This window comes from Mya arenaria, chromosome 2, assembly GCF_026914265.1.
Source record: "Mya arenaria isolate MELC-2E11 chromosome 2, ASM2691426v1".
Lineage (NCBI taxonomy): Eukaryota > Metazoa > Mollusca > Bivalvia > Myida > Myidae > Mya > Mya arenaria.
In genome coordinates this window covers 31,932,260-31,958,759 of record NC_069123.1, presented here as the reverse complement: position 1 = coordinate 31,958,759, position 26,500 = coordinate 31,932,260, and the positions used below count along the sequence as shown (strand labels likewise).

The window sequence follows — 26,500 nt, the reverse complement described above, 5'->3', positions numbered from 1 at the left end:
GATGTTAAAATGACTACATGGATGTTAAATATAGTGTTACATGATTCGCAAACACCCACATGAGTCGAATATAACATCCGGTTCATAATTTCGTATAATTGAATAAGCATCATTATATTGCGTGTTATTAATGCTTTATCGCTTGTGCAATTCACACTGCAATACATAAAGAATGTATTAGGGTATATTTTCCAGAATGTGTTTTTGACAAACAAAAGAACAGAAACAACCATGCTGAATTTAAAATAAACCATTTTTTAAATCAGTTCATGAAACCATTTTCATAGCAAAATCATTTTGGAGCGAGTGAACAGATTTAATTATATTTGCAAATATACAGAACTCTCGCACTTTTAAACAAATAATTTAATGAGGACGGTTTTCCTAAAATAGTTAAAGAACGATTTAATTGTCAGAAGCGTGATTCAATAAACATTGCAACTTGGTTACTGAAGTATACATTTTAATACAAACCAATAACTAATAATAATACTATAAGTTACTCTTATTATGCTGAAGATATTGAATAAAAACAATTATGAAGCGATTCCCGACTTAGCAGAAAGAAGGTTACATTTTACCAATAGGGTATTTTTATTTCGATTGTTTATGGAAATAACATGTTCAAGCCTGGCCGGCAAACGTTTACTTTTGAAAAAGTCCCCCAAACAAATGAAGGTATATGATGGTTGAAGTCATTTTTTGTTTACTGACAAGACACAATCTTGCAAACGAAACGGTTTTGCCCCTACCGCTGAGTTATATACGCGTCAGAAACAAAAGCAATATGACTTTATGTAAGTTTAACATGTTTAGCTGTTTTTATAGCACCTTGTCATCTGCATTTAGCCTTGTAGTGATTATTATCAAAAGTCTTGAAACTTCACAAACTTATTAGTTGTTTTCCTAACTTAAGTCACTTTCCTAATTTTAGTATCTCACTGGTCATATGATATAATAACTTAATAACTTCTGAAATACTTTGAATTCATTGATTTCATGGAAAATACGCATTTTTTTTTGTTAAAACACACTTTTCTTTTAATTTTACAATGAAATGTTAAGGAAGTCAACTTAAGTTAGGAAATGACTTTAGTTGAGATAGTTTATGAATACCGGCCAAGAATCACAACGAAACGATTTTGCAATAATAAGTAATCTATTAATTAGGCCTAACTACATGTATAGGCATAACTACATTTATGGGCATAACTACATGTATAGGCATAACTACATGTATAGGCATAACTACATGTATAGGCATAACTACATTTATAGGCATAACTACATGTATAGGCATAACTACATTTATGGGCATAACTACATGTATAGGCATAACTACATTTATAGGCATAACTACATGTATAGGCATAACTACATTTATGGGCCTAACTACATGTATAGGCATAACTACATTTATAGGCATAACTACATGTATAGGCATAACTACATTTATAGGCATAACTACATGTATAGGCATAACTACATGTATAGGCATAACTACATTGATAGGCATAACTACATGTATAGGCATAACTACATTTATAGGCATACATAACTACATGTATAGGCATAACTACATGTATAGGCATAACTACATTTATAGGCATAACTACATGTATAGGCATAACTACATGTATAGGCATAACTACATGTATAGGCATAACTACATTTATAGGCATAACTACATGTATAGGCATAACTACATGTATAGGCATAACTACATTTATAGGCATAACTACATGTATAGGCATAACTACATGTATAGGCATAACTACATTTATAGGCATAACTACATGTATAGGCATAACTACATTTATAGGCATAACTACATGTATAGGCATAACTACATTTATAGGCATAACTACATTTATAGGCATAACTACATGTATAGGCATAACTACATGTATAGGCATAACTACATTTATGGGCATAACTACATTTATAGGCATAACTACATGTATAGGCATAACTACATTTATGGGCATAACTACATGTATAGGCATAACTACATTTATGGGCATAACAACATGTATAGGCATAACTACATGTATAGGCATAACTACATGTATGGGCATAACTACATGTATAGGCATAACTACATTTATGGGCATAACTACATTTATAGGCATAACTACATGTATGGGCATAACTACATGTATAGGCATACATAACTACATGTATAGGCATAACTACATTTATAGGCATAACTACATGTATAGGAATAACTACATGTATAGGCAAACTACATTTATAGGCATAACTACATGGATAGGCATAACTACATGTATAGGCATACATAACTACATGTATAGGCATAACTACATTTATGGGCATAACTACATGTATAGGCATAACTACATTTATAGGCATAACTACATGTATAGGCATAACTACATTTATGGGCATAACTACATTTATAGGCATAACTACATTTATGGGCTTAACTACATTTATAGGCATAACTACATGTATAGGCATAACTACATGTATAGGCATAACTACATGTATAGGCATAACTACATGTATAGGCATAACTACATGTATAGGCATACATAACTACATGTATAGGCATAACTACATGTATAGGCATAACTACATTTATGGGCATAACTACATGTATAGGCATAACTACATGTATAGGCATATTTACATTTATGGGCATAACTACATTTATAGGCATAACTACATTTATGGGCATAACTACATTTATAGGCATAACTACATGTATAGGCATAACTACATGTATAAGCATAACTACATGTATAGGCATAACTACATGTATAGGCATAACTACATTTATGGGCATAACTACATTTATAGGCATAACTACATGTATAGGCATAACTACATGTATAGGCATAACTACATGTATTGGCATAACTACATGTATAGGCATAACTACATGTATAGGCATAACTACATGTATAGGCATAACTACATGTATAGGCATAACTACATGTATAGGCATAACTACATTTATAGGCATAACTACATGTATAGGCATAACTACATGTATAGGCATAACTACATTTATAGGCATAACTACATGTATAGGCATGCATAACTACATGTATAGACATAACTACATTTATGGGCATAACTACATTTATAGGCATGCAAACTACATGTATAGGCATAACTACATGTATAGGCATAACTACATTTATAGGCATAACTACATTTATGGGCATAACTACATTATAGCAAATTCCATCGTAGATCTTTTAGGAGATCTAACGTCACACAAACTTACAGACACTATTGTTTTTCATCTTCAACGTAATCGACCAATATATTGGTTGTTCAAACAAAAAGTACTATACAGAAAACATCCATCAATATGACATTTAAAAGTCATATTTATAAAATAATATTGCCATTCAATTTGTTATTGTTATTATTATTATTATTATTATTATTATTATTATTATTATTATTATTATTATTATTATTATTATTATTATTCATTCATCCATACCGATGTTTGTCATACCAACAAATAAAGACGCAATTAAAAAAAAAAATACCAATATTTAATATAAAATTGACTCGTAAATTATTTTTCGCACAACTTATCACGTTTTGACCATGATTATCTAAGACAAAGTCTTTATTTTGATTCCCTACTGAGTATTCAAAGAGAGCACCAATCGGAACACCCTTGGCTATTATCCAAAGACATACACTCTTCTGAGCTTGCCGGAGATGGCTGAGTAGTTACGATAAAGACTGTACCTCAAGTATCTTTGTTACTCAATCATTTGGAAATACAAATTACATTCAATTAAAGAATATATTGCTCCTGTGCTATTTAGTAAGCACATATTACAACAAAGGTAAATTGTATTCGCATCAATTTTGTGTTATACCTTATTTGTGACCATGTGACCTTGTAAGGTTCTGTTAAACACGAATAGTATAACTGTACAAAATTTATTTGGAACCAAGCTAGTGTATAACTTTCTCACATCAATAACATAATTATAATATGGAGTCATGTTCAAAATTAAATTGATAACTTAATAAAACGAAGATGCAATATAGTATTTTCATTCAAAAACCAGAAATGAAGTTACTTATTCAATTATTTAAAATTGACAAATCGGAAAGAAGTTCTTTTCCATATTTGACAAAGAATAATCTGTTATTTCACTATCGGTTAAAGTCAAATTGTCCGTATCTGAAGTTGCGTTTTGATTTAAAGTCATTGCTTTCAGTTGACATAACTTATAGAATGTTCAGCTCTGAAAGTCCCAGTTGGGGGTCAATTTTTTGTCTCGGAACCGTATCCACCATTGATTGTACTGATGTTTAAGACCTCGACTTTTCTCTGAATTATCACACAGTTAATCTGATCTTGAACATTCTTGACGAGACCTTTGTCTTCGCAGTTCTCTTTTCACGCCTTTCTTACTTTTATTTACACCGAGTGGTTTCAAGCCTATTTTAGGGTCAACCTTTTCCTCATTACACATCGATCGTGTTACAAATTGGCCACACGAAAACGGTGTATTTTGAGGAGTTTTGATTTTTAGCCGTTTAATTTTGATTCGTCGTCTTACTTTCCGAGGCATGTCATGGTGAGCATCGCTGTCTTCATCAACATTCACAAAAACGTCATCATCGTTTTCAGAATTGCACTTGCATTTTAGGCGTTCCTTTGGAGATTGAGATCTTTTGCAATAACTGTTGTCAGTTTGTATACAGTTATTTGAATAAGAACGATCGTCCGTTTCGTGATCTTGATTATCTAGGTTGAGTTTTGGATGTTCTTCTTTTCTTACGTTGAAGTAATGACTAGGACTACCTACTTCGGGACTGTTTGCTTTATCCGATGTTGACGAACGTACATCAGATGTCAAAGAAACTCTGTGTTCTCCAATAGAAGACTCATTTCCGGATACTGAGCTTGGAGCCTGTAAAGTGGCATTGCTCGTTTTACTCATACTTCTGTTAAACCTTTGGTTTAGCATATTTTCAGGGACATGTTTCGGAAGCCCTTCACCATAATGACTCACAAAACTCTGACATCTATCGCTTTCTTCATTGACACAACTTTCCTGTGGATCAAACTTCTCTGATGGATGGCGATTTCGAGACAAAGCTGTTGTGTTTTGTACGTCCTCGTTGCCTTTCGCGCTTCCTATACTGTCGTAACGATCAAGAAGACTAGTAGAAAACGAATGTTGCAATAAGAATAAATTCGTTGGATGGTCCATCGACGAAGGTGAAAAGGCGGAGTCAGAGTCGGAAAACAGATTTCCACTCGGAAGGTTTCCTCTTGGTATTTCTGATGTGGTGCTTATATCGCTGGTGCTACCGTACGAATTAGACCGTTTTTGCCTCAGTGATCTGCGCCGCAAACAACAACAAGACATGGTCTGTTTGCTCGGGATTTGCTTGATAAACTCAGTTACATCTGGATACTTTTTTTCTATAGATTCAATCAGAATGTCTTTCACTTCATCAACGTTTTTACAGGCATTCATGCATAAGAATATTTCGTCCCAAATCATTATTCGATTACAATAAGTGCTGTCTAAATCAACTATACTGTCCCATACCCTGTCTGGTATAACTCTGTTCTTCCAGAGTAAGTCACCCACATCTTTTACATCCACATGTGTCCTCAGAACACAAACAACACACTGGGTATCACGATATTGCTCTGAAATGTGGATTATAGATTCATTGACCATTTCAGCTAAATGTTTATATGCCACATCCTCTTGCAAAATAGCAAGAAAATTTCCAATAACGATGGGTCCTCTATCTTTTAGTTTCTTAATCAGGAGTCGTGTTTGGTCTCGCGTTGTGAGTTTAGAGTCAATCTGTTCGCAGTCTTCCTCGGATAAACAATCTTTTTCAATAATTTTGTCTCTAAGAACATCCTTAAACACAAGATCATCGGTAAAATGAACGATATGTTCCTGTAAAGCTTCAGGCAAATTCTGCAGCATGGACATATCGTTTATTGTTGGTCTTCTACCTGAAAATAAACACAAGGTTTTGAAATTGGATCGCGTTGTCTGAATGTTTAATCTTTATGAAACACAAACACACACGCACGCACGCACGCACGCACGCACGCACACAAACACACAAACGCACACACACTCACAAAATCGGTTGATTTGCTCTGTTTAAACCATTATTTTATCATTTTCAATTCGTAGATAATGATAATCCTTTATATTTTATTTTCTTAATTAATATTTATATACATTGAGAGCAAACTAGCTACTACAATATCAAAAACACCTATAAAAAGGGTAAATAAAATGCTAGTTTGAAAGAAATAAGTTAATTTTAAAGTCATGTTCAGCTTGATATTAAGTTTAACTGGATCATTCGGAACCCCTGGCCATTTTTATCGAAAACAACCTCGGATGTATGCCAATATATCAGTTGAAGTAGTTAGGAAATTATCGAATTATATCATTAATTAATTGTAGTGTTTTAGAGTTGTATTAATTGATCTAAGTTTAAATTGATTGCCAGTGAAATGTATTATTGCAAACATAATTATGAATCCCAAGAGTAAAGTCATAAAGTGTAACTGCTAAATAAATTTACTACGCGATTTACTTGCAGCGGACTTAAATACATCCGAGGTTGTTTTCGATAAAAATGGCCGAGGTGTTCCGAATGTAACTGGATTTGTTTAATGCGGAAACGCAATGCCTTAGTACACGTACTCTTTGAAAAATCAGGTTTCTTCTTGAAAGGCTGCTTTTGTGTTTTTTTCTTCGGTGGAGCAAGTACCTGCATCTGTTTTAAGATTTCTCCTTGGCCGGTTACAAGTCTATTCAATAGTGCCTCCATTTCACTCATTCTTTCTTTCAAGTCGGTCTGAAAAGAAAAGAAAAACGCAATTGAAATGTTATGTTTATCTTCATATATCTCAACTCATGCTTCTTTACGTCATTTAATCTACATAAAGTTGCATGTGCCTTTATTTTAATTTAGTATAATTATACTTAATTGCATCAAAACAAATATAACAATGAGATTATCAATGCAATGTTTAACACATTGTTTGAGAAAAACATTAGAAAATCAAACATGCAAGGGGTTTAGGCAACGATTTTTTTTACCAACATCAGTTACGTCCCTTTTTCATTATACTCCAACCAGGACAGAAAAGTACATGTATATAAAATTATTATTAATTTTCGAAGTGATTTCTACATATAAATTATGGCCGAATATCTGCATATCATACTGTAGGAATATATTTCAGATACACAATGTATACTGAATTCGTATTCGTAATCAATATTAATCGAATCAAGTTATTTTTACCTCTTCAGTTGAAGACAGACGCACATTAATGTGTAAAATCAGAATCTTAAAGTAATTATTAACACACAGTTGTTATATATTCACATGTTGAATCGTTAAGTTAGCTTACCTCTTCAAAAACACTTGTTGTCGAGTCGGCCTCACAAAATGAAACTCCTTTTGTCGCCATTTTGTTATTTTGTGCACTTTATAGCCCGAAGTGTAACTTCCTGCAGCTCAGTTTTGGTTTTAACTTAGTTAATATTTTTCTAGGTCAGACGCATTTAAAATATCCTTTCATTGTACACGGTAAAAAATCAAATTGTTTATATTACGTAACTAAGTATAAAGTATTTTTTATTGTTTTTCCCTATCATGAACACAAGTTAAAACAGACATGTTATGCTATCATTAAGTACAAACTAGTAACGCTCAGATACGTATCCAATGCAAACACATTTCCCGCTTGTCTTCACATTAAATCACATGGCTTCATGGCTTAGACTAAGGGAAATAAAAATTGATATTTGATCACCGCTTTGAATATTTACGGTTTTTGAAATTAAGCATACACTATTGTTATCCTAAACATACGTTATAAAGCAAATTTTCATAAGAAGATTTTTGATTTTTTTTTTTTAATTACGAAACATAAATTGTCAATAATTATTTGTCTCTTTTCAAAGTTTTTCTGAGAATCATTTTATTGCAGAAGCACAACAATCTGCTTATTGCTTAGGCATCCATTTACCTAAAAAAAACTTTTCGGAACGTACGTTTGCTTTCTTCTTAATTTCTTATATAATAATTTGATACCTTACAGTCTGGTACAATGTATTATGATAAGTTGAGACCTGGCAGTCATGAACATTTATTGAGTCTTTGATCGATTTGCTTTGCTTGAGTGGCATATTGTATTATGATAGATGGTGACTGACACGCCGGTACATTTTATGCGATATAGGGCCCTATGTTTGATTTAAATATATTGAGAATTGGCAGTCAGGTACATTTAGGGCGTCTTATCAGCGCGTCTTATCAGCTAGGGCGTCTTATCAGGGTACTGATTTGCTTGACCTGCATGTTGTATAATCTACTAACCAAGCAACAATACACAGGCCTACAAAAGTTAGACAGTTGCATTGCATTACTTCCCTTTAGTCATAGACCACATTAAATGATAAATTGCTGCTAGCCATGTCACAAAAGTTGGTGTTATTATAACTATATCGCTACCATCCTAAAGACTACAACATTATGCAAGGGTGGGGATAAACCTAGTGTTGTCATACATGTATGTATATAATTAATTAATTTATTAGATTTTACAATTTGATGTTGTTTGATATGTTCAAAAAATGGATAATATACAAATCAAGGGCCAGCACACACGAACGAATTTCGGTGCGTTGGATGCAGGAGAGGTAGCCATTCATTGTGCCAATGTGTGTTAATTGGTCCACTCAATGTCCAAGTGGAAGAAATTAATTAAGTGTAATAACTTGATCTTTTGGAGTGGGCATTTACCAGAAGGGCGCCGACTATATTTGATATTACTTTAGAAATATTCCAACTTAGGGACTAGTTCATAAATTGCAGAACAATGCTTTCAATAGTTTCCACGTTGCATGAACAAATATGAAGTTTAGTATGTTTTTTAAAACTTTACACTTTAATTGATAATGAAACCTTAAATTATAATAGCCCTGCTTATCATTTTGAAAATTTTGATTTTAAATACCAACTCAATCATAACAACTCGGCCATCTCCGAGATAGATACAGGCCGAAGTGTTCCGATTGAAATCAATAGCTGAAGGTTACACGGTACTATTACAATATCGTTTATGTTTGTACACCTCCTACGCAGTAATCTTCCTTGGTCACGACAAAAATGCCGGGTTTTGAAAAATTAACCTTGAGTTTAATTGTTTGTTTTGAAAATGTCATTCGAAAGAATGAACTCAAGATAATTCCCTCTTGATGTATAGTATTTTTTATCCCCGTTCTATATACTCATATGAGTGAAATATGTTACAAAAACTATTGCAAAATATAAAGCTAGGAATTCACATAACATGCCGGTACCAATAAAAGGTGAATTTCATGCTATTGAAATCTATGTATTAGACCATTGACTCTATTTCTTCCGAAGACACGTATGTATATTTTTGTTATAATTTAGTTTTAACCGGAGGAATAGCTTGGGGAAAAACCAGAATATCTAAAATAACGGGCTTAAACTATTGTAACAATATTATTAACCATAATGTCCTTTGAGCATATGTACACCCAACATAAAAACAAATATTATCATTGATATAATAACTATTTTTGGTTATCTGCATGCACGTTTTTCTTCTATTTTCATTGCGCCGACTTGATGCTATGCATCAACTTTTTTCTTGTATTCAATTGTGACTTTATCCAATCATGAACGGAATTTGATACAAAACGCATTATGACATATATGAATCCTACTGAAAATATACGCCAAATACCACATACAGCAGATGTATCAAAACAAAACTCAGAAGAAAGTTCCAAACAATTTGTAACGGATTTAAAACTCCTGATAAAGGACGAGGCACAAATTGAACCAATTAAAGACGAAATAGCTAGATACCAAATTGTGTTCGGAGCCAAATAAAGAGAATTACTTATTATTAAATGACCTAGCTGGCCCCAATTTCGTGAAACTTCTTAAGTCCCTTATAACAGGATTAAGCTAATCTCATTTTTTTTGTTCTATATGTTATATTAACTTCTTCAAGAATTTTTAGAAATTATGTAGGAATAATCTGTATGATTATCAGGAAAACTAATTGTCATTTATCAAAATCCATTTTCAGTATGCATTTGGCTTATTGAAATAAGCGACTTAAGCCTGTTAAGCTTAAGAAGTTTAAAAAAATGTGGGCCTGGCTTAACGAGTCACAAAGCAATGTACTTTGGTAAAACATAGTCCGACGCAGAAAACCCCCATAAAGAAACAGGAGAGACAAACTGTTTACTCTAGAATATGTATTTGTCGAATTATTAACAATATATTTATTTAATGAGAAAATATGCCTTTAAAAACAGTTAAAACATTCGATATTGTAATCATACTATGATATTTAATACCAAACAAATTGGGATTGAGATTGGGAGACAATTGGAGTTATTTTGCGATATTGGGCCTAGAAGTGTGTTTCACAAATGTTGCCAATATCCAATCATATCTAATAGTATTGCACAAAGTGTAAGCTATAAGTAACTTTAAGTAGCATTTTAAGTAAGGTCTTTAGTGAAAATGAACATTTAAGCCTAGCGCAGCTAGTCGAACGTGTATTCTTTATAAACAAACTCAATATATATGATAACTTATTTGATGGGTTAAATCGATCTTGTATACTTGTTTTACGAACATGTTTTGGCCTCTCCCGCTGAATTATGTGCGCGTCAAAAACTGAACAATTATGGCTTGTAGGTATATATTTTCATTTTATCATGCCTAGTACTTGAAATGTTAATTGCTTTCTACTTTGTTTATAAAGCTGAAGTAAGAGGTCATATACATAGATGGCGTTTTGCTTCCGACACGAAAATTGTTGAACATCAATTAAAAACAGTGGAAGTGTACTCCAATAGGTAAAAAGACTAGCAAAACCAGTTTGATTGTTTAGTGATAAGTAATCAGTCCAACATAGTTTTAACTCGACTATTCGAAGAATAAGGAGAGCTATCCTAGTCACCCGAGCGTCGGCGTCGGCGTAACCACTAATGTTAAAGTTTGCGTACCACCTCAAATATTTTCAAAGTCCATTAACATATGGCTTTGAAACTTTGCACACTTATTTACCATTATGCCTCCAACCTGTACAGAGGAGAAGATAACTATATCAAGCATTTTGACAAAATAATGCCTCTTTTTCTACTTAGAATTTACGTTAAAGTTTGCGTACTACCTCAAATATTTTCAAAGTCCCTCGACATCTGGCTTTGAAACTTTGCACGCTTGTTCACCATCGTGCCCCCAACCTATACACAGGAGGAGGTAACTTTATCAAGCATTTTGACAAAATTATGCCCCTTTTTCGACTTAGAATTTACGTTAAAGTTTGCGTACCACCTCAAATATTTCCTAATTCAATCTATATAAATATCTCAGCACATCATGTATTGCATTGAAATCTAATCTAACAGCGATCCATGCATGTTTCGCCAAAACTTTTCAATCCATATACCGAAAAGCGGCGGAATAGTCGAGCGCGCTGTCTCTGTGACAGCTCTTGTTGATCTTATCATCTGCATGCAAAGATTATGTGTGTGTTTTTATGTTGGTGATTCAGTCTTAATATTAGTTATCAATTTCACAAGCAAAACCATTTTGAAATACTGTGCTATCTAATGTAAACAGAACTAAATTGTTGAAAATACCCACTGATATTGAAATGTGACGCTTTCGTCACACAAAATAATCAGACACTATATTGACGATTGACGATTCAACCAATGTATTACACGTATAACGTTGATGAACATCGGATTTTATAGTAGAAAAATACTGTGATCCCATTTGCTCAAAAACAATTTCACCCATGATAATTGTTATAATTATAAGAATAAATGGTTCATGAATGTCATCGCACATATGAACGTATCTAATACGATTAGTTATTTCAAAACTCCCTGTCGATTCATTTTCAAACAACTAACTTTGTTTTGACCAAGTTGACGGTCCAAGAATATCTTTTATTTGATTCCCTACCGACTATTCATAATATTCGGAATATAATCGGCTTATATGCAAAGAAATATTCTCTTCCCAGCTTGCCGGAGATGGCCGAGTAGTTACGATTGAGAAGGTACCTTAAGTATCTTTGTTATTCAATCTTTCTGAAGTACAAATGTTATTCAAAGAATGAATATATTGTTTCTGTTCTGTGTTGTAAGGTTCTTATTTCGTTGGAGCACAAACTAAAACATGGTTAATATATATTCGCATCAAGTTTAGTTTGTGCTGTACTTCTTGTGTGACCATGTGACCTTGTTTGGTACCGTAAATCATGAATCATATGGCTGTACACGGTTGTGATTGAATCAAGTTGACGTTATGTCTTCAAGTTAAATTGTTATTTTAGGAGTACGAGCTATAAACGCTTTACTTTTTATTAAAAAACCGTTTAAACCACTCGACAATTAGGGCTTTGTATAATATATGCATTTATGTACAAGGCGTTTACGAACAAACAATATTTTCATTCAGAGCAGGACAATATACAAAGATGAAGTCACTTATTCAGTTATTTAAATTGACAAATCTGAAGGTTTTTAATATCTTAAACAGTATATTCTGTTAATTCACTATCGGATAAAGTCATATTGTCTGTGTCGGAAAATGCGTTTTGATTGGAAGTCATGGCATTCAGCTGACAAAGCTGAAAGAATCTGCGGGTTTGATGATAATCCCAACTAGGGGTTAGTTTTGGTCGCGGAACCTTTCCCACCATGGGATTATACGGATGTTTAAGGCCTCGACTTTCATCTGAATTATCGCACAGTTCATCTGATGTTGCGCATTCTTGGCGAGACCTTTGTCTCCGCAGTTCTCTTTTTGCACTTTTCTTACTTTTCTTCACACACAGAGGTTTCACGCCTATTTTAGGGTCAACCTTTTCCTGATAACTCACCGATCGTGTTACAAATAGGCCACCCGAAAACGGTGTATTTTGTCGCGTTTTGATTTTCTGCCGTTTATTTTTTATTTTTCGTCTTTCTTTCCGAGTCATGTCAGGATGTGCATCGCTGTCTGCATCAACATCCACAAAAACTTCATCATCGTTTTCAGAATTGCACTTGCCTTTCATGCGTTCCTTTGGTGATTGGGATGTTTTCGAATTACTGTTGTCAGTTCGTTTACGGTAATTAGAATGAGAATGATTGTCCGTTTCGTGATCTTGATTATCTAGGGTGTTGTTTGGATTTTCTTCTTGTCTAACATTGAAGTTATGACTGGGAATATCTACTTCGGGACTAGTTGCTTTATCCGATGTTGACGAACGTACGTCAGATGTCAAAGAAACTTTACATTCTGTGTGTTCTCCAATAGATGACTCATTTCCGGATCCTGATTTTGGAGCTTGTAAAGTGGAATTGCTCATTTTACTCATACTTCTGTCAAACATTTGGTTTAGAGTGTTTTCAGGAGCATTTTCCGGAAGCCCCTCACCATAATAACCCGACAAACTCTGACATCTATCGCTTTCTTCATTTACAAAATTTTCCTGTGGAACAAACTTTTCTGACTGATGGCGATTTCGAGGCGAAGCTGTTGTGTTTTGTACGTCATCGTTGTCTTTCGAGCTTCCTATACTGTCGTAATGATCAAGATGTTCTTTAGAAAACGAATGTTGCGATGTGAATGAATCTTTAAGTGGGTCCATCGATGAAGGTGCAGAATCGTAGTCTGTAAACAGATTTCCACTCGGAAGGTTTCCTCTTGGTATTTCTGATGTGGTACTTATATCGCTGGTGCTACCGTACAAATAAGATCGTTTTTGCCTCAGTGATCTGCGCCGCAAACAACAACATGACATGTGTTGTCTGCTCGGAATTCGCTTGATTATCTCAACTACATCTGGATATTTTTCTATCGATTCGATAAGAATGTCTTTTACTTCATCAACGTTCTTACAGGCATTAATACAAGAGAATATTTCATTCCAAAGCATTGTTCGATTGCAAAACGTACTGTCTAAATCAACTATACTGTCCCATACCCTGTCTGGTATAACTCTGTTTTTCCAGAGAAAGTCACCCACATCTTTTACGTCCACATGTGTCCTCAGAACACAAACAACACACTGGGTATCACGATATTGCTTTGAAATGTGGAGAAAAGATTCATTGACCATTTCAGCTAAATGTTTATACGCTATATCCTCTTGCAAAATATCGAGAAAGTTTCTGATAACGATGGGTCCTCTGTCTTTTAATTTCTTTATCAAGAGTCTTGTCTGGTCTCTAGTTGTGGGTTTAGAGTCAATCAGTTCGCAGTCTTCCTCGGATAAACAATCCTTTTCAATAACTCTGTCTCTAAGAGCATCCTTAAACACCAGATCATTGGTAAAATTAATGATATGTTCCTGTAAAGCTTCAGGCAAACTTTGCAGCATGGACATGTCGTGAATTGTTGGTCTTCGATCTGAAATAGAAATTAATGGTTTTGTCTCTATTTCATTATCGTTTGAGGCCTTACAACCAGGTTAATTTAACTAGTCTACAACTTGGATTGTCCCTGTAGTTTTCAAAGTATTATTGAAACTGAACCGCGTCTTCCGAGCGTTTTTGTCTTTATGGAAAATACACACACACGCAAACAACCTCGCTTTGCTTCCTTTCAGAATATCATATTTTATCATTTCTATTTCGCAGATAATGAATATACTGTAAATTTTCTTTTCTTTGTTAACAATTGGCTGATATATATCTATTCAGAGCAAACAAATTGTTACTATGCCCAATGCAAGTGTAAATCAAAAGGATTGTTTTTAAACAAGCAACGACCAAGTCGCATGTTTCGGGTTAAAGTGTACTTCAATTGGATACGCATAACATTAATATACTTACTCTTAGAAACAGCAGCTTTTTTCTTGATAGGCAATTTCTGTGTATTTTTCTTCTCCGAGACAAGTACCTGCAGTTGTTCTAAAATTTGTGCCTGTCCAGCTGAAAGTATTTTCAGTTGTGTCTCTATTTCACATATTCTTGCCATCATTTGTGGCTGAAAAAAACAACACAATTCACATATAATGTATACCGTACATACATATTTACTTATGCCTGTTTACGTCCATTAAAAAGCTATATTTAGTTACACGTGCGTCCATTATGATGTATTTAAATATGTTTTTATAGCATGAAAACAAATATAACAATGAGAGTATGAATGAAAAATTAACTCAATATTTGAAACAAACATTTTGAAATCAAACAAACAATACAATACAATACAATACAATACAATACAGTACAAATACAATACAATACAATCATGTGACAATACAATGCAACCATTTTTTTCACTCAGGTAATTCATACATGACAAGATGCGTACATATGCGAATGAACAACAGTGCCAACAATAGCTTAACAATACTACTACTAAGTAAACTGGTATAGTAATATAATTATAGTAATCAGTAACATGTCAGGAGTTGCAGAAATTAAACTGGTTGTGTACTTTTTTATTTATATGTATGCATGGAATGGGTATCTAAGCAACGGAAAAGAGAGAGTTATTTTAAATAGTTTAACAAAATAAAAGAACAATACAATGAATTTATGGATTATAAACAATATGCATTGTACGAAACATATCAATTAATAAACAGCGGCGTATGGAACTCAATATACTAACTTTACTTTTACAAAAGACATAAAGCTAATTTTGTCATTAGTTTGACATTTGTTTTAGTTAACAGTTCTTTGTATTAGGTATATTTGGCCTAATGCCATTATAGATTGGAAGGTATTTTCTTTCTAACATTTGAAACGGATGGGCAGACAAGAAGTAGGGGTATGCATAACCAAGATCTGATCTACAAATATGTACAAATATGGAAGTATCTTTCTGCGTCGTCAAAGTTATTATTCCTTCCTATTCCTTTTGGAAATGCGTGGTTAGCAATACAAAATTTACTTAAATCGAGTCTCAAGTTGGGTGAGAGTATAAGTATCTTTCATGGCCGAGAGTGTAAGATAGGTCCATTCCGACCCGAGCGTAGGGTGTTTTGCGGAAACGAGGTTTATGGTAGATAACAATTTAACTAAATTACATGTATTTCAAGACACAAGACTAAGTTCAAGTAAATAAGTTGTTTTTTAAAGCTTATAATTTTCAATCCAAAGTTCCATTAAACAAAGCTATCATAGATATATCCTGGATATGTCTAAATGATCATTCAAATAATTTACTTGAACATTAAAATGAAAATAAGCATAAATATTCTATTTCTTTTGAAAAATACAACACATAAAAGCTGTTTGACAGCTCAAAATACATTTGAGAAAATCCCCCATTGAATATCAATTTGGGAGTCACGTAGATGCCTTTTCTCCCACCTCAGTTAAACAAAATTAAGTAAAAATGTATTTTTTTGCCGGAACTCTTTTGTGCTTAGTAAAAATAATTGCATACGGATATGCAATAGTTCGTGGTTGTCATGGATATTCGCGCAGTGATTCAGAGTAGGCATATGGTCTGATCGGTCTTTAAATAGTTCTAAGAAGGGTGAAGCATTGATTCAAATATTGACACCAGACAAGGTTTCCATGATGCGCTAAAGACGACAGTCTTCAACAAGGGAGGTAATTACAATGTGCTGACCATTAAAAGAAGTTCCATACGGGCATTTTATCTTCGCCCGTGGGCAAGATAAAAATTTCTAGCATGGTTAAATTAATGGATCTACTTATCTGAGGTGGGAGAAATAAAAGTACTTCCTTATTCTAGAGTTTCCATCAACAATTAGTTGTTCTTGCCTTTATAAGAGTTATTCAACTTATTCATTACGGAGCTCTAATCTTGTTTGAACTGGCCAATTAGGGCTTCTTTAACATATTTGTATAAATTAGGGTTTGTATTTGTGGATTGTTCTTACAAAAGTAACAGTACAATTGTAAAACCCGTAATATTAAAAACTGATGGAATGTGATCTGTCAATTTAAAATATCTGGCATTATTACATTGCACAGATCTATCGCAGATACATGTGATCATTTAGTTTGGTTAGCTCGAAGAATGAATGTCTAAAATTTTACCATTTGACATTTTATTATTATTGTTATTATTATTATTATTATTATTATTATTATTATTATTATTATTACTATTATTATTATTATTATTATTATTATTATTATTATTATTATTATTATTATTATTAGTATTATTATTATTATCATTATTATTATTAATGAGTATCGACCAGTTTCACTTTCATTGTCATAGCCCAATACGTCAGCCGAATATGTTAGTATTGGCAAGATTGATTGTTCACACAATTGTTATCGTAAGAGTGTCGGTCAATCCGGATAGTAAATACGTTTAAGTGCATTAACTTTTTGGTCTGATCATCTAGGTGTTTATCGCGTTAGAAAACTTCCAGAGTTTGAAAAGAACATACCTAAATATATAAGAACTATTTTGTTACCGTGTCTATTTTCTTCTTTATTCAATGTATAGCGAGTTGACATTTTAGTACCCCAAACAACTACCTTTGTTTTATCGAAAATTTGCCGCAGTAGTATTGTTTTTACAAAAGTGTTTAAATTTCACTTCATAAAGCTGTTAAACAAGTTGTGGTCCTTGTGTACACTTATTCGACTCATAAATGATTCAGATTTATTCATTTAGAAAAATTGCGAACATTTAGTCACATAACAAGTCACACAACGCCTAACAAATCACACAACGCCTAACAAGACACACAACGCCTAACAAGACACACAACGCCTAACAAAACACACAACGCCTTACAAATCACACAACGCCTAACAAATCACACAACGCCTAACAAAACACACAACGCCTAACAAAACACACAACGCCTAACAAATCACACAACGCCTAACAAGTCACACAACGCCTAACAAAACACACAACGCCTAACAAAACACACAACGCCTAACAAATCACACAACGCCTAACAAATCACACAACGCCTAACAAAACACACAACGCCTAACAAAACACACAACGCCTAACAAAACACACAACGCCTAACAAATCACACAACGCCTAACAAATCACACAACGCCTAACAAAACACACAACGCCTAACAAAACACACAACGCCTAACAAATCACACAACGCCTAACAAATCACACAACGCCTAACAAAACACACAACGCCTAACAAATCACACAACGCCTAACAAATCGCACAACGCCTAACAAGTCACACAACGCCTAACAAGTCACACAACGCCTAACAAATCACACAACGCCTAACAAATCACACAACGCCTAACAAGTCACACAACGCCTTACAAATCACACAACGCCTAACAAATCACACAACGCCTAACAAGTCACACAACGCCTAACAAAACACACAACGCCTAACAAATCACACAACGCCTAACAAATCACACAACGCCTAACAAGTCACACAACGCCTAACAAAACACACAACGACTAACAAAACACACAACGCCTAACAAATCACACAACGCCTAACAAAACACACAACGCCTAACAAAACACACAACGCCTAACAAAACACACAACGCCTAACAAATCACACAACGCCTAACAAATCACACAACGCCTAACAAAACACACAACGCCTAACAAAACACACAACGCCTAACAAATCACACAACGCCTAACAAATCACACAACGCCTAACAAGTCACACAACGCCTAACAAGTCACACAACGCCTAACAAATCACACAACGCCTAACAAGTCACACAACGCCTAACAAAACACACAACGCCTAACAAAACACACAACGCCTAACAAATCACACAACGCCTAACAAATCACACAACGCCTAACAAAACACACAACGCCTAACAAATCACACAACGCCTAACAAATCACACAACGCCTAACAAGTCACACAACGCCTAACAAGTCACACAACGCCTAATAAATCACACAACGCCTAACAAGTCACACAACGCCTAACAAAACACACAACGCCTAAGTCACACAACGCCTAACAAATCACACAACGCCTAACAAAACACACAACGCCTAACAAATCACACAACGCCTAACAAGTCACACAACGCCTAACAAATCACACAACGCCTAACAAGTCACACAACGCCTAACAAATCACATTTACCGGTGACAATTTTTCCCTTGCCGTACCCCCTTTTTCTCCCAAAGAATAGTGATAGTATATTATTTTCACCAGATATACAGGATTTAATACAGCTATACATACTGTTTATCATATGTATAAATTTGCCTGATAGTTTATTCTGAACTTGAGTTTTCTCTATAAAAAAGAAGAAAGAAGTCTGCAGAGGAGGGGGCGGGGTGTAACTAAGATATCTTGGTTTCTAGTATTATTCAATATTTTGAAATGAGCATACATATCTGATAAGGAGAGTAGAGTACTGCGAGTTGTTTTTATTTAATCTAGTAAGATTTGGGTTTATGAGCGCTTCTTTGTGCTTGTGTATTAACGTATTCATCGTGATTTTATAGGGCCAACTTAGTTCTGGCTTCCATAACATTAATGTTGATATTTATTTTTTGATGTTTACAACACAGAACACATCCAAAAAGGTAATATATAACGTGTTCGCTGAAGTTCTTTAGCTAGGGCCGACTAGCCTTTCGTTTACGCTTATTTATTATTTAAAGACCGATTTCGGGGTTTCTTTTAGCCATATTATTATTATTGAGGTCAAAATGACTTTACTTTTTTGTAAACACTTTTAGAGCTATTTATACATGTGTAACTGATTTCATCAACTACTACATTTAATTCGTTTTCCTGTATTTGAGAATTTATTGGATCTACCGTTTGTTAGAGTACAGCCAGGCATGCAAGGGGATTCGGCGACGAGTTTTGCCAACATGAGTAACGATAGTTTCCTATGTGCGTTATACTTAGAAATGAAAAAGAGTGTATAATACTTGGTTTTATAAGTGTTTTCCCACATATATATTTAATTATGACTTAATGTCTACATATTAGACCGTTGTAGGTATACGCGTCATAAATTGTCAATTGTACATGTATACTTCTCTCGTATACCGTCTTCGTTATCAACCGTGTCATATTTCAGGTTATTATTAACTTAAGGTCGGAACCCTTCAGGTAGATTAAGACAGACCCACAAAATGTGTCCAATCAAAGTTTATTGAGGGTTTATTAACTCGTAATTGTTACATTATATATTTACACTTATTAAATCTTTAACTTTCATAAAGTTAGCTTACCTCTTCAGAAACACTTGTTGTCGAGTCGGCCTCACAGTATAAAACTCCATTTGTCGCCATTTTAGCTAGTGTCAGAGCATAACAGTTCTTTTCATATATAGCGTATACTTGATCTAGCTCTGTTTAGGTAAACACTTAGTTTCTAGGTCACACTGAGTTAAAATATTTTGTTTTTATTATGAAAGGTTAAAAGTCTAATGGTATGTATGTACATATCATATGAACCTAAGTATATGTACATTATCCGATGTTTTGATTATGAACAAAACACGAAGATATATCACGGTGGAGAACCCACGTGACTTATTTGCTAAAGTGCACGGCAACAAATGTCAACACGTCTCGATTCAGGTAAGGTTTTTAAAGATAACTTTCTTAATATTTGGAGATTGTTTGTAAAATAAAGACCATAAACCCCGCATTTAAGAGCTCTATCAACGGTAATAAAGAACTTTCTCTAATATTCTAAATTTTTCCTGAAAATCTTGACCAACTGATTTCTCAGAGTTGAAATCTAAGGCAAAGTACACGGCTTTTGACAAATCTATCGCTTTACTTCATGTTAGCCGTAAATGATTCATACACAAATCTTATTTTAAGCAAATTTTATGTATTTTAAAGTTTTCAGCGTGTATTGTTTAACTTCTTATAGTTATTTCAAAGGCGAAAATGAACTAAAACCAAATTGATAAAGTACACGGACATTTTAGGTTTGATAAAGTACACGGTCGTTTACAACCTTCAGTGTATATACTCATTATTTCACTGACTGGTGCTAAAACGAGTTATTATAGATTTATTTATTATTTCTATTCTTCAAATTCATTATTAAACATTGCTCCATGTTTGAAAAGACGCATTGTTATGGAGTGGCAATGGAAGAATGAACGCGTTTTAACTGTTAGACCGACGGAGTCGCCTAAATGATGGGCTCATTTTCATGAATCATGGAATCATGTGTTATCACACTAAAATTCAGTCCCGTATTTTAACAATATATTCGCAATTGACATATAAAGGGCTTGAAATTTATGTAAAGTGTGTTCCACTTCTTTTTCGTATCGTATATGTAAAACGTGTTTGTATTCATTATACATGGTAAACAGTAACACATAACTGCTTAATAACTTCATTTTGTCAATTTTGAGAAAGAAAAGTGTTCTTGTACTTTTAATGTCTTCGATTGCTAGTTGATTTGATAGACTTATGATTTTGTGGCATTTGTTTCATTTCAGAATATGAAGACTCCGACTTTATGCAAAGAATGCGGAATGGCATTTCAAAATAATAAAAAAACACCTAGTAGACCACGATAGAAGGCATTTTGGTCATTTGCCATCGTTTTTGCGGGAAAGTGTTTACACAGACACAGGTTAGTTTTTAGCTTTATTTTTCCGCAGAGAAATAAGAATATACTAAAGTTATACTTTTATTATGACTCCCCTCGTGTAGAGGTTAAGATTTGCCGTCGTCTGACTGTGTTTCAACTTTTTTAAGGAGTTGCGTTTTTCACATAATAATGTGGTCCGTGTTTCAGTGGACAGGGTTGTTGTGATTTATGATACTGATTACACGATCAAACTCTCATTGCGTGGCAGTAATATAGTGTTTTTTTATAAATTATATTCAATAACTGACATTGCCAGCATTTCTCGCTAACTTGTGACAGTACATGTCTTTTTTATAGGTGCAGCAATCACGGCGAGACAAAGTTGCACGTTTGCAAATATTGTGGCAAAACTGCTCTTGCAAGACTTGAAGATACACGAAAGACGCGAAAGCGGCCGATTGAAGCTAACCTGTGATATGTGTGTGTTCAAATTGGGTGACACGACCAATCTCAGTGACCAGGTTTCTACTAGACACAGGGGAATGACACGTCACAAATGTCTACAGTGTCGCTCAGAATTCAAGTTCAAATCTGGACTCAGCAGTCACGTTAAGGCGAAACACACCTAATCAGAACACATTGAAAGATCACAATGGTCTAGTTAGAAGTGCATTCTAGTATGTTGCCGAGTTAAAATAACGTTTTGATGAGTTTAACATTTTATTAAGATAATTAGCAAAACGTACTGTTATCAAATGGTGCTCTTTCAAAATGTTCGTTTGTCTTACAGTACTGAAAAAATTGCTGTCTAAAATCAGTATGAAAACGGATTGAGCATACAACATTTTCACAAGGTTTAGAGATGCATTGTTGTCATTTTCCCATTGATGTCCTATAAACTCTTAACTGCATGTATATTAAATAATTCAGCAAGCTTTGAAACACAATTATTTTGTAATCACATTTCAGCCTTTAGTCTAGAACATTCTAATGTTCCATGCTCAGCTCTTATCTAGATGTTCAAGTCTTAGTCCTAGCCTGTAAGTTGGTAATATAGTGTGCTCTCATTCCTCCTTGCTGTTTCCCTTCTAACTCCGAGCCTCCATCTTTACAATGAGTTCCTGTCTGTATTGTTCGAACGACCGCAGTTTTACTGATATCAGATACTATGTGTTCAGACTGAACCAAATAAAAGATTCAGCGTTACCTGAAAGGTATGAACAATATGCTTTAAATGTGGAAATATATATAAACTAATTGTGATGTGCCTATTTTATTTTTTATATCACATCAAAATAGGAACATTCATGTTATTTATAATCACCACAAACGGGCCGCTAACTACAGAGATGTTTTATTCGCCGTCAGTCCAGATTATAATTTATAAGTAAAACTATCTGATTTTTGAAGAAATGTATGTATGATTCTGTATTGATCTGCATATTTAAAAGTAATCGAACTTATAATGGCAGACTTTCTCTTAAATTATCCCATAGACTATCTTTCAACTCCTCATTAAATATGATTGCTAAATATTTAGTTATTTAGGTGTGCGTTGTAATGCAAAATTTATTGATACAACTAAAACTAAACACTATACATTCTGACTTCACGAATAGAAAATGCTTATATAACGATGAAATTGTAAACCGCACTCTACTTTCAAACATAAACTAAAATGACCGTGTACTTTATCAAACCTAAAATGTCCGTGTACTTTATCAATTTGGTTTTAGTTCAATTTTACCTTTGAAATAACTAGAAGTTAAACAATACACGCTGAAAACTTTAAAATACATAAAATTTGCTTAAAATAAGATTTGTGTATGAATTATTTACGGCTAACATGAAGTAAAGCGATAGATTTGTCAAAAGCCGTGTACTTTGCCTTAGATTTCAACTCTAAGAAATCAGTTGGTCAAGATTTTCAGGAAAACTTTAGAATATTAGAGAAAGTTCTTTATTACCGTGGATAGAGCTCTTAAATGCGGGGTTTATGGTCTTTATTTCACAAAAATTCACCAAATATTAAGAAAGTTATCTTTAAAAACCTTACCTGAATCGAGACTTGTTGACATTTGTTGCCGTGCACTTTACCAAATAAGTCACGTGGGTTCTCCACCGTGTATATAAGATTTTTTTATGTTTTCTATTTCATTTCATTTTATGCCAAACATAAAATATTTATTATCTTAACCTTAAGTAAAGACAAACAAAGGAACACAATATAGTTGTGCCAACAAGCGGGGTATTTTATTTTGTATATTCTGACAATTCAATAACATTCACACAGGCACTGATTCCCTGAATAGCCATAACATGGTGAATGGCTCAATGTTCCTATACACAGTGATGAATGCTTCTGCATTGTAGTAATGTCCGGAATCAATGCCACTCACAGCCCTCTACACGAATAAACTCCCATTCGTACGTTGGTAACACAAACAATACCAAACTGAAAAATAAATATGCGTTAATAACACAGAAACAATCATCTATTTGTATATCATTTTTTGTAATCAATAAAACACGCTACTAGTGTACAATGACACGATCCTCTCCGTACCCCACTTGCTTATCGAATGATTTCCCAAATCAGTACATAACCCGATACTTGTAATTTCCTCGAGGAAAATGTAAAACTTATATAAACTACAGTACCCTACAAAATCTACCTCACAACCGAATTTTACATTATCAATTCCGATAATAAATACATGCAATCATTGTTATTCTTCGCTCAAAAAATTTACGTGCGTAAACTCATCCGACCAAGACGGGGTTTTCCCCCAATCCATGTGGCGCAGATATATATAGCGAACTTAAACAAATTGGACTGCAGATTTTATTATTTAACTGTTTTGGACTAAAATGAAAAACGCACACTATTATTGTCCCTAAAAACCTGAAACAGCATATATATAATATAATTTTTCATTAGGATTGTTTTTGAAAATTAAATTAAATTAACAAATCATACTGTCATACTTTATAAAAAGAAAAAAAAATCAAATTTTGAGAATCAACTTATTGCGAAAACCTTTAAAAGTTATTAATTGATTCAACATTCATTTTACCTGAAAACCCTTTTTAGGACGTACGTGTTCTTCCTTTTAAATCTTAAATAAAGGTTCAGACCTGGTATTCTGATACTTTGTGGGCATACTATAAGGTTGTTGTGCTTTGTTTGATGAATATGTTTTTGACGATAGGTTAAAACTTAGGAATCTGGTACATTTATGATGTCTTGCGGCGCTATGCTTCACTTGAGAAAAATGGTGAATTATATTTTAACCAAGAAACTCAACTCAAGCCTACAACAGTAGGAGATATGAACTGCATTACATCCCTTTGGTCGAATACCACAGTCTCACTGTATGTTTTCCATAGCTCACGGAACAAAAACTTCCGAATGACACAACAAAACAGATTTTTTTTTCTAAAAGATATGATTGTTTTCGATACTGTCATGTAGAAGTCTTTTAGGACGTACTATATCATGTGCAACCGTTTACTGGTATAAAGGATGATTCAATTGGAACCAGTTTATACATTTGTTTAACATGTACGATTTCGAGGGTCATCAGTTCTTTTTGACCTCGAAGAGCCCAAACGACATGAGTATTGACATTACGAACTCCTCGGCCATTTTCCATCCCAAACAACCTCGGATATATGCCGGTACTGAAGTAGTTCGTAAAATTTTAGATAATAATATAAGTTGCGTAAGCCATATTTTTGTCTAATGACACAAGCGACCTAAAGGGTTCCGACCTTGCGTAAGAAAAAGTTATTTCTAATTACTCAACCGACCTGAAGGGTTCCGACCTTACGTAAGGAATAGTTATCTCTAATTACTTAACCGACCTGAAGGCTTCAGGCTGTGCGTAAGAAATAGTAATCTTGAGCTATTCAACCGACCTGAAGGGCCGTTCCAACCATGCGTAAAAACAGTTATCTCTAATTACTTAACCGACCCGAAGAGTTCCAACCTTGCGAAAGAAACCGTTATCTCTAATTTCTTATCCGACCTGCAGGGTTCTGATATTGCGTAGGAAATAGTAATTTCTAAATACTCAACCGACCTGAAGGGTTCCAACCTTTCGTACCAAACTGAAATCTCCAGTTACTTAACAGACCTGAAGGGCTCTGACCTTGCGTAAGAAATAGTATTCTCTAATTATTTAACCGACCTGAAGGGGTCTGACCTTGCGTAAGAAATAGTATTCTCTAATTATTTAACCGACCTGAAGGGGTCTGACCTTGCGTAAGAAATAGTATTCTCTAATTATTTAACCGACCTGAAGGGTTCTGACCTTGCGTAAGAAATAGTTATTAATAAATACTCAACCGATCAACCGACCTGAAGGGTTTCGACCTTGCGTAAATCATATAAATATTTAATTACTTTTCCGACCTGAAAGGGTTACGGTCTTCGTAAGAATGTTAATCTCTAATTACTCAACCAAAGTGTTCCGACCTTACGTAAAATAGTAATCTCTAATTACTCAACCGACCTGAAGGGTTCCGACCTTGCGTAAAAAATAGTTATCTCTAATTACTCATCCGACCTGAAGGGCTCCGAATTTGCGTAAGAAATAGTAATCTCTAACTACTCAGCCGACCTGAAGGGTTTCGACCTTGTGTATGATACCATATCAACAACTATGGTCCTCTCATGGATTATTTCCTCCGTTGTATGTTTATAATATTGATAATATAGAAATATTTGAATATCGTGTTTAAATAAAAACACACAAACAAATCGTGTAAAATAACACAAATGTTTAATGTGTGGCCTTTAACAGTATTTGAACCAAAGACAAAAACATTATCGCAAAAAAGTTATCGTTTTTTGAATCTCTTACCCTTACCACCAAACCATGTTCGTTTTACAAGTAAAGCGGCATTAAGGGAAATTATCATACA

General features: G+C 34.0%; 2 protein-coding genes across 3 annotated transcripts; both read right to left on the bottom strand.

Moving 5' to 3' along the window:
* Window positions 1-3,957: 3,957 nt before the first annotated feature.
* LOC128218042 (uncharacterized) lies at window positions 3,958-7,704 on the bottom strand. 2 transcript variants are annotated; one of them, XM_052925561.1, is made up of 3 exons: window positions 7,418-7,704; window positions 6,702-6,855; window positions 3,958-5,992 (listed from the first exon to the last, which is right to left on the bottom strand). In XM_052925561.1, exons 1-3 carry the CDS (start codon window positions 7,475-7,477, stop codon window positions 4,350-4,352), a joined length of 1,857 nt encoding a protein of 618 aa, XP_052781521.1. In that variant the 5' UTR covers window positions 7,478-7,704; the 3' UTR covers window positions 3,958-4,349. The 2 variants fall into 2 exon arrangements, with proteins under 2 accessions (XP_052781521.1, XP_052781529.1); XM_052925569.1 differs by having other exon boundaries at window positions 6,769-6,855; window positions 7,418-7,466.
* Window positions 7,705-12,426: 4,722 nt separating this feature from the next.
* LOC128219163 (uncharacterized) lies at window positions 12,427-20,512 on the bottom strand. Its single transcript, XM_052926983.1, has 3 exons — window positions 20,242-20,512; window positions 14,901-15,054; window positions 12,427-14,475 (listed from the first exon to the last, which is right to left on the bottom strand). The coding sequence occupies exons 1-3, from the start codon at window positions 20,299-20,301 to the stop codon at window positions 12,611-12,613; spliced, it is 2,079 nt and encodes a 692-aa protein (XP_052782943.1). The 5' UTR covers window positions 20,302-20,512; the 3' UTR covers window positions 12,427-12,610.
* Window positions 20,513-26,500: the final 5,988 nt, after the last annotated feature.

What these genes read in the sequence shown, in the direction of transcription:
- LOC128218042 (XM_052925561.1), bottom strand. Translation starts at nt 7,477, where the DNA reads ATGGCGACAAAAGGAGTTTCATTTTGTGAGGCCGACTCGACAACAAGT. An exon ending in CAACAAGTGTTTTTGAAGAG is followed by an intron (nt 6,856 to 7,417) that starts GTAAGCTAACTT and finishes TTTTCTTTTCAG; the next exon opens with ACCGACTTGAAAGAAAGAAT. An exon ending in GAAACCTGATTTTTCAAAGA is followed by an intron (nt 5,993 to 6,701) that starts GTACGTGTACTA and finishes GTTTATTTTCAG; the next exon opens with GTAGAAGACCAACAATAAAC.
- LOC128219163 (XM_052926983.1), bottom strand. Translation starts at nt 20,301, where the DNA reads ATGGCGACAAATGGAGTTTTATACTGTGAGGCCGACTCGACAACAAGT. An exon ending in CAACAAGTGTTTCTGAAGAG is followed by an intron (nt 15,055 to 20,241) that starts GTAAGCTAACTT and finishes TGTTTTTTTCAG; the next exon opens with CCACAAATGATGGCAAGAAT. An exon ending in AAAAGCTGCTGTTTCTAAGA is followed by an intron (nt 14,476 to 14,900) that starts GTAAGTATATTA and finishes TTTCTATTTCAG; the next exon opens with ATCGAAGACCAACAATTCAC.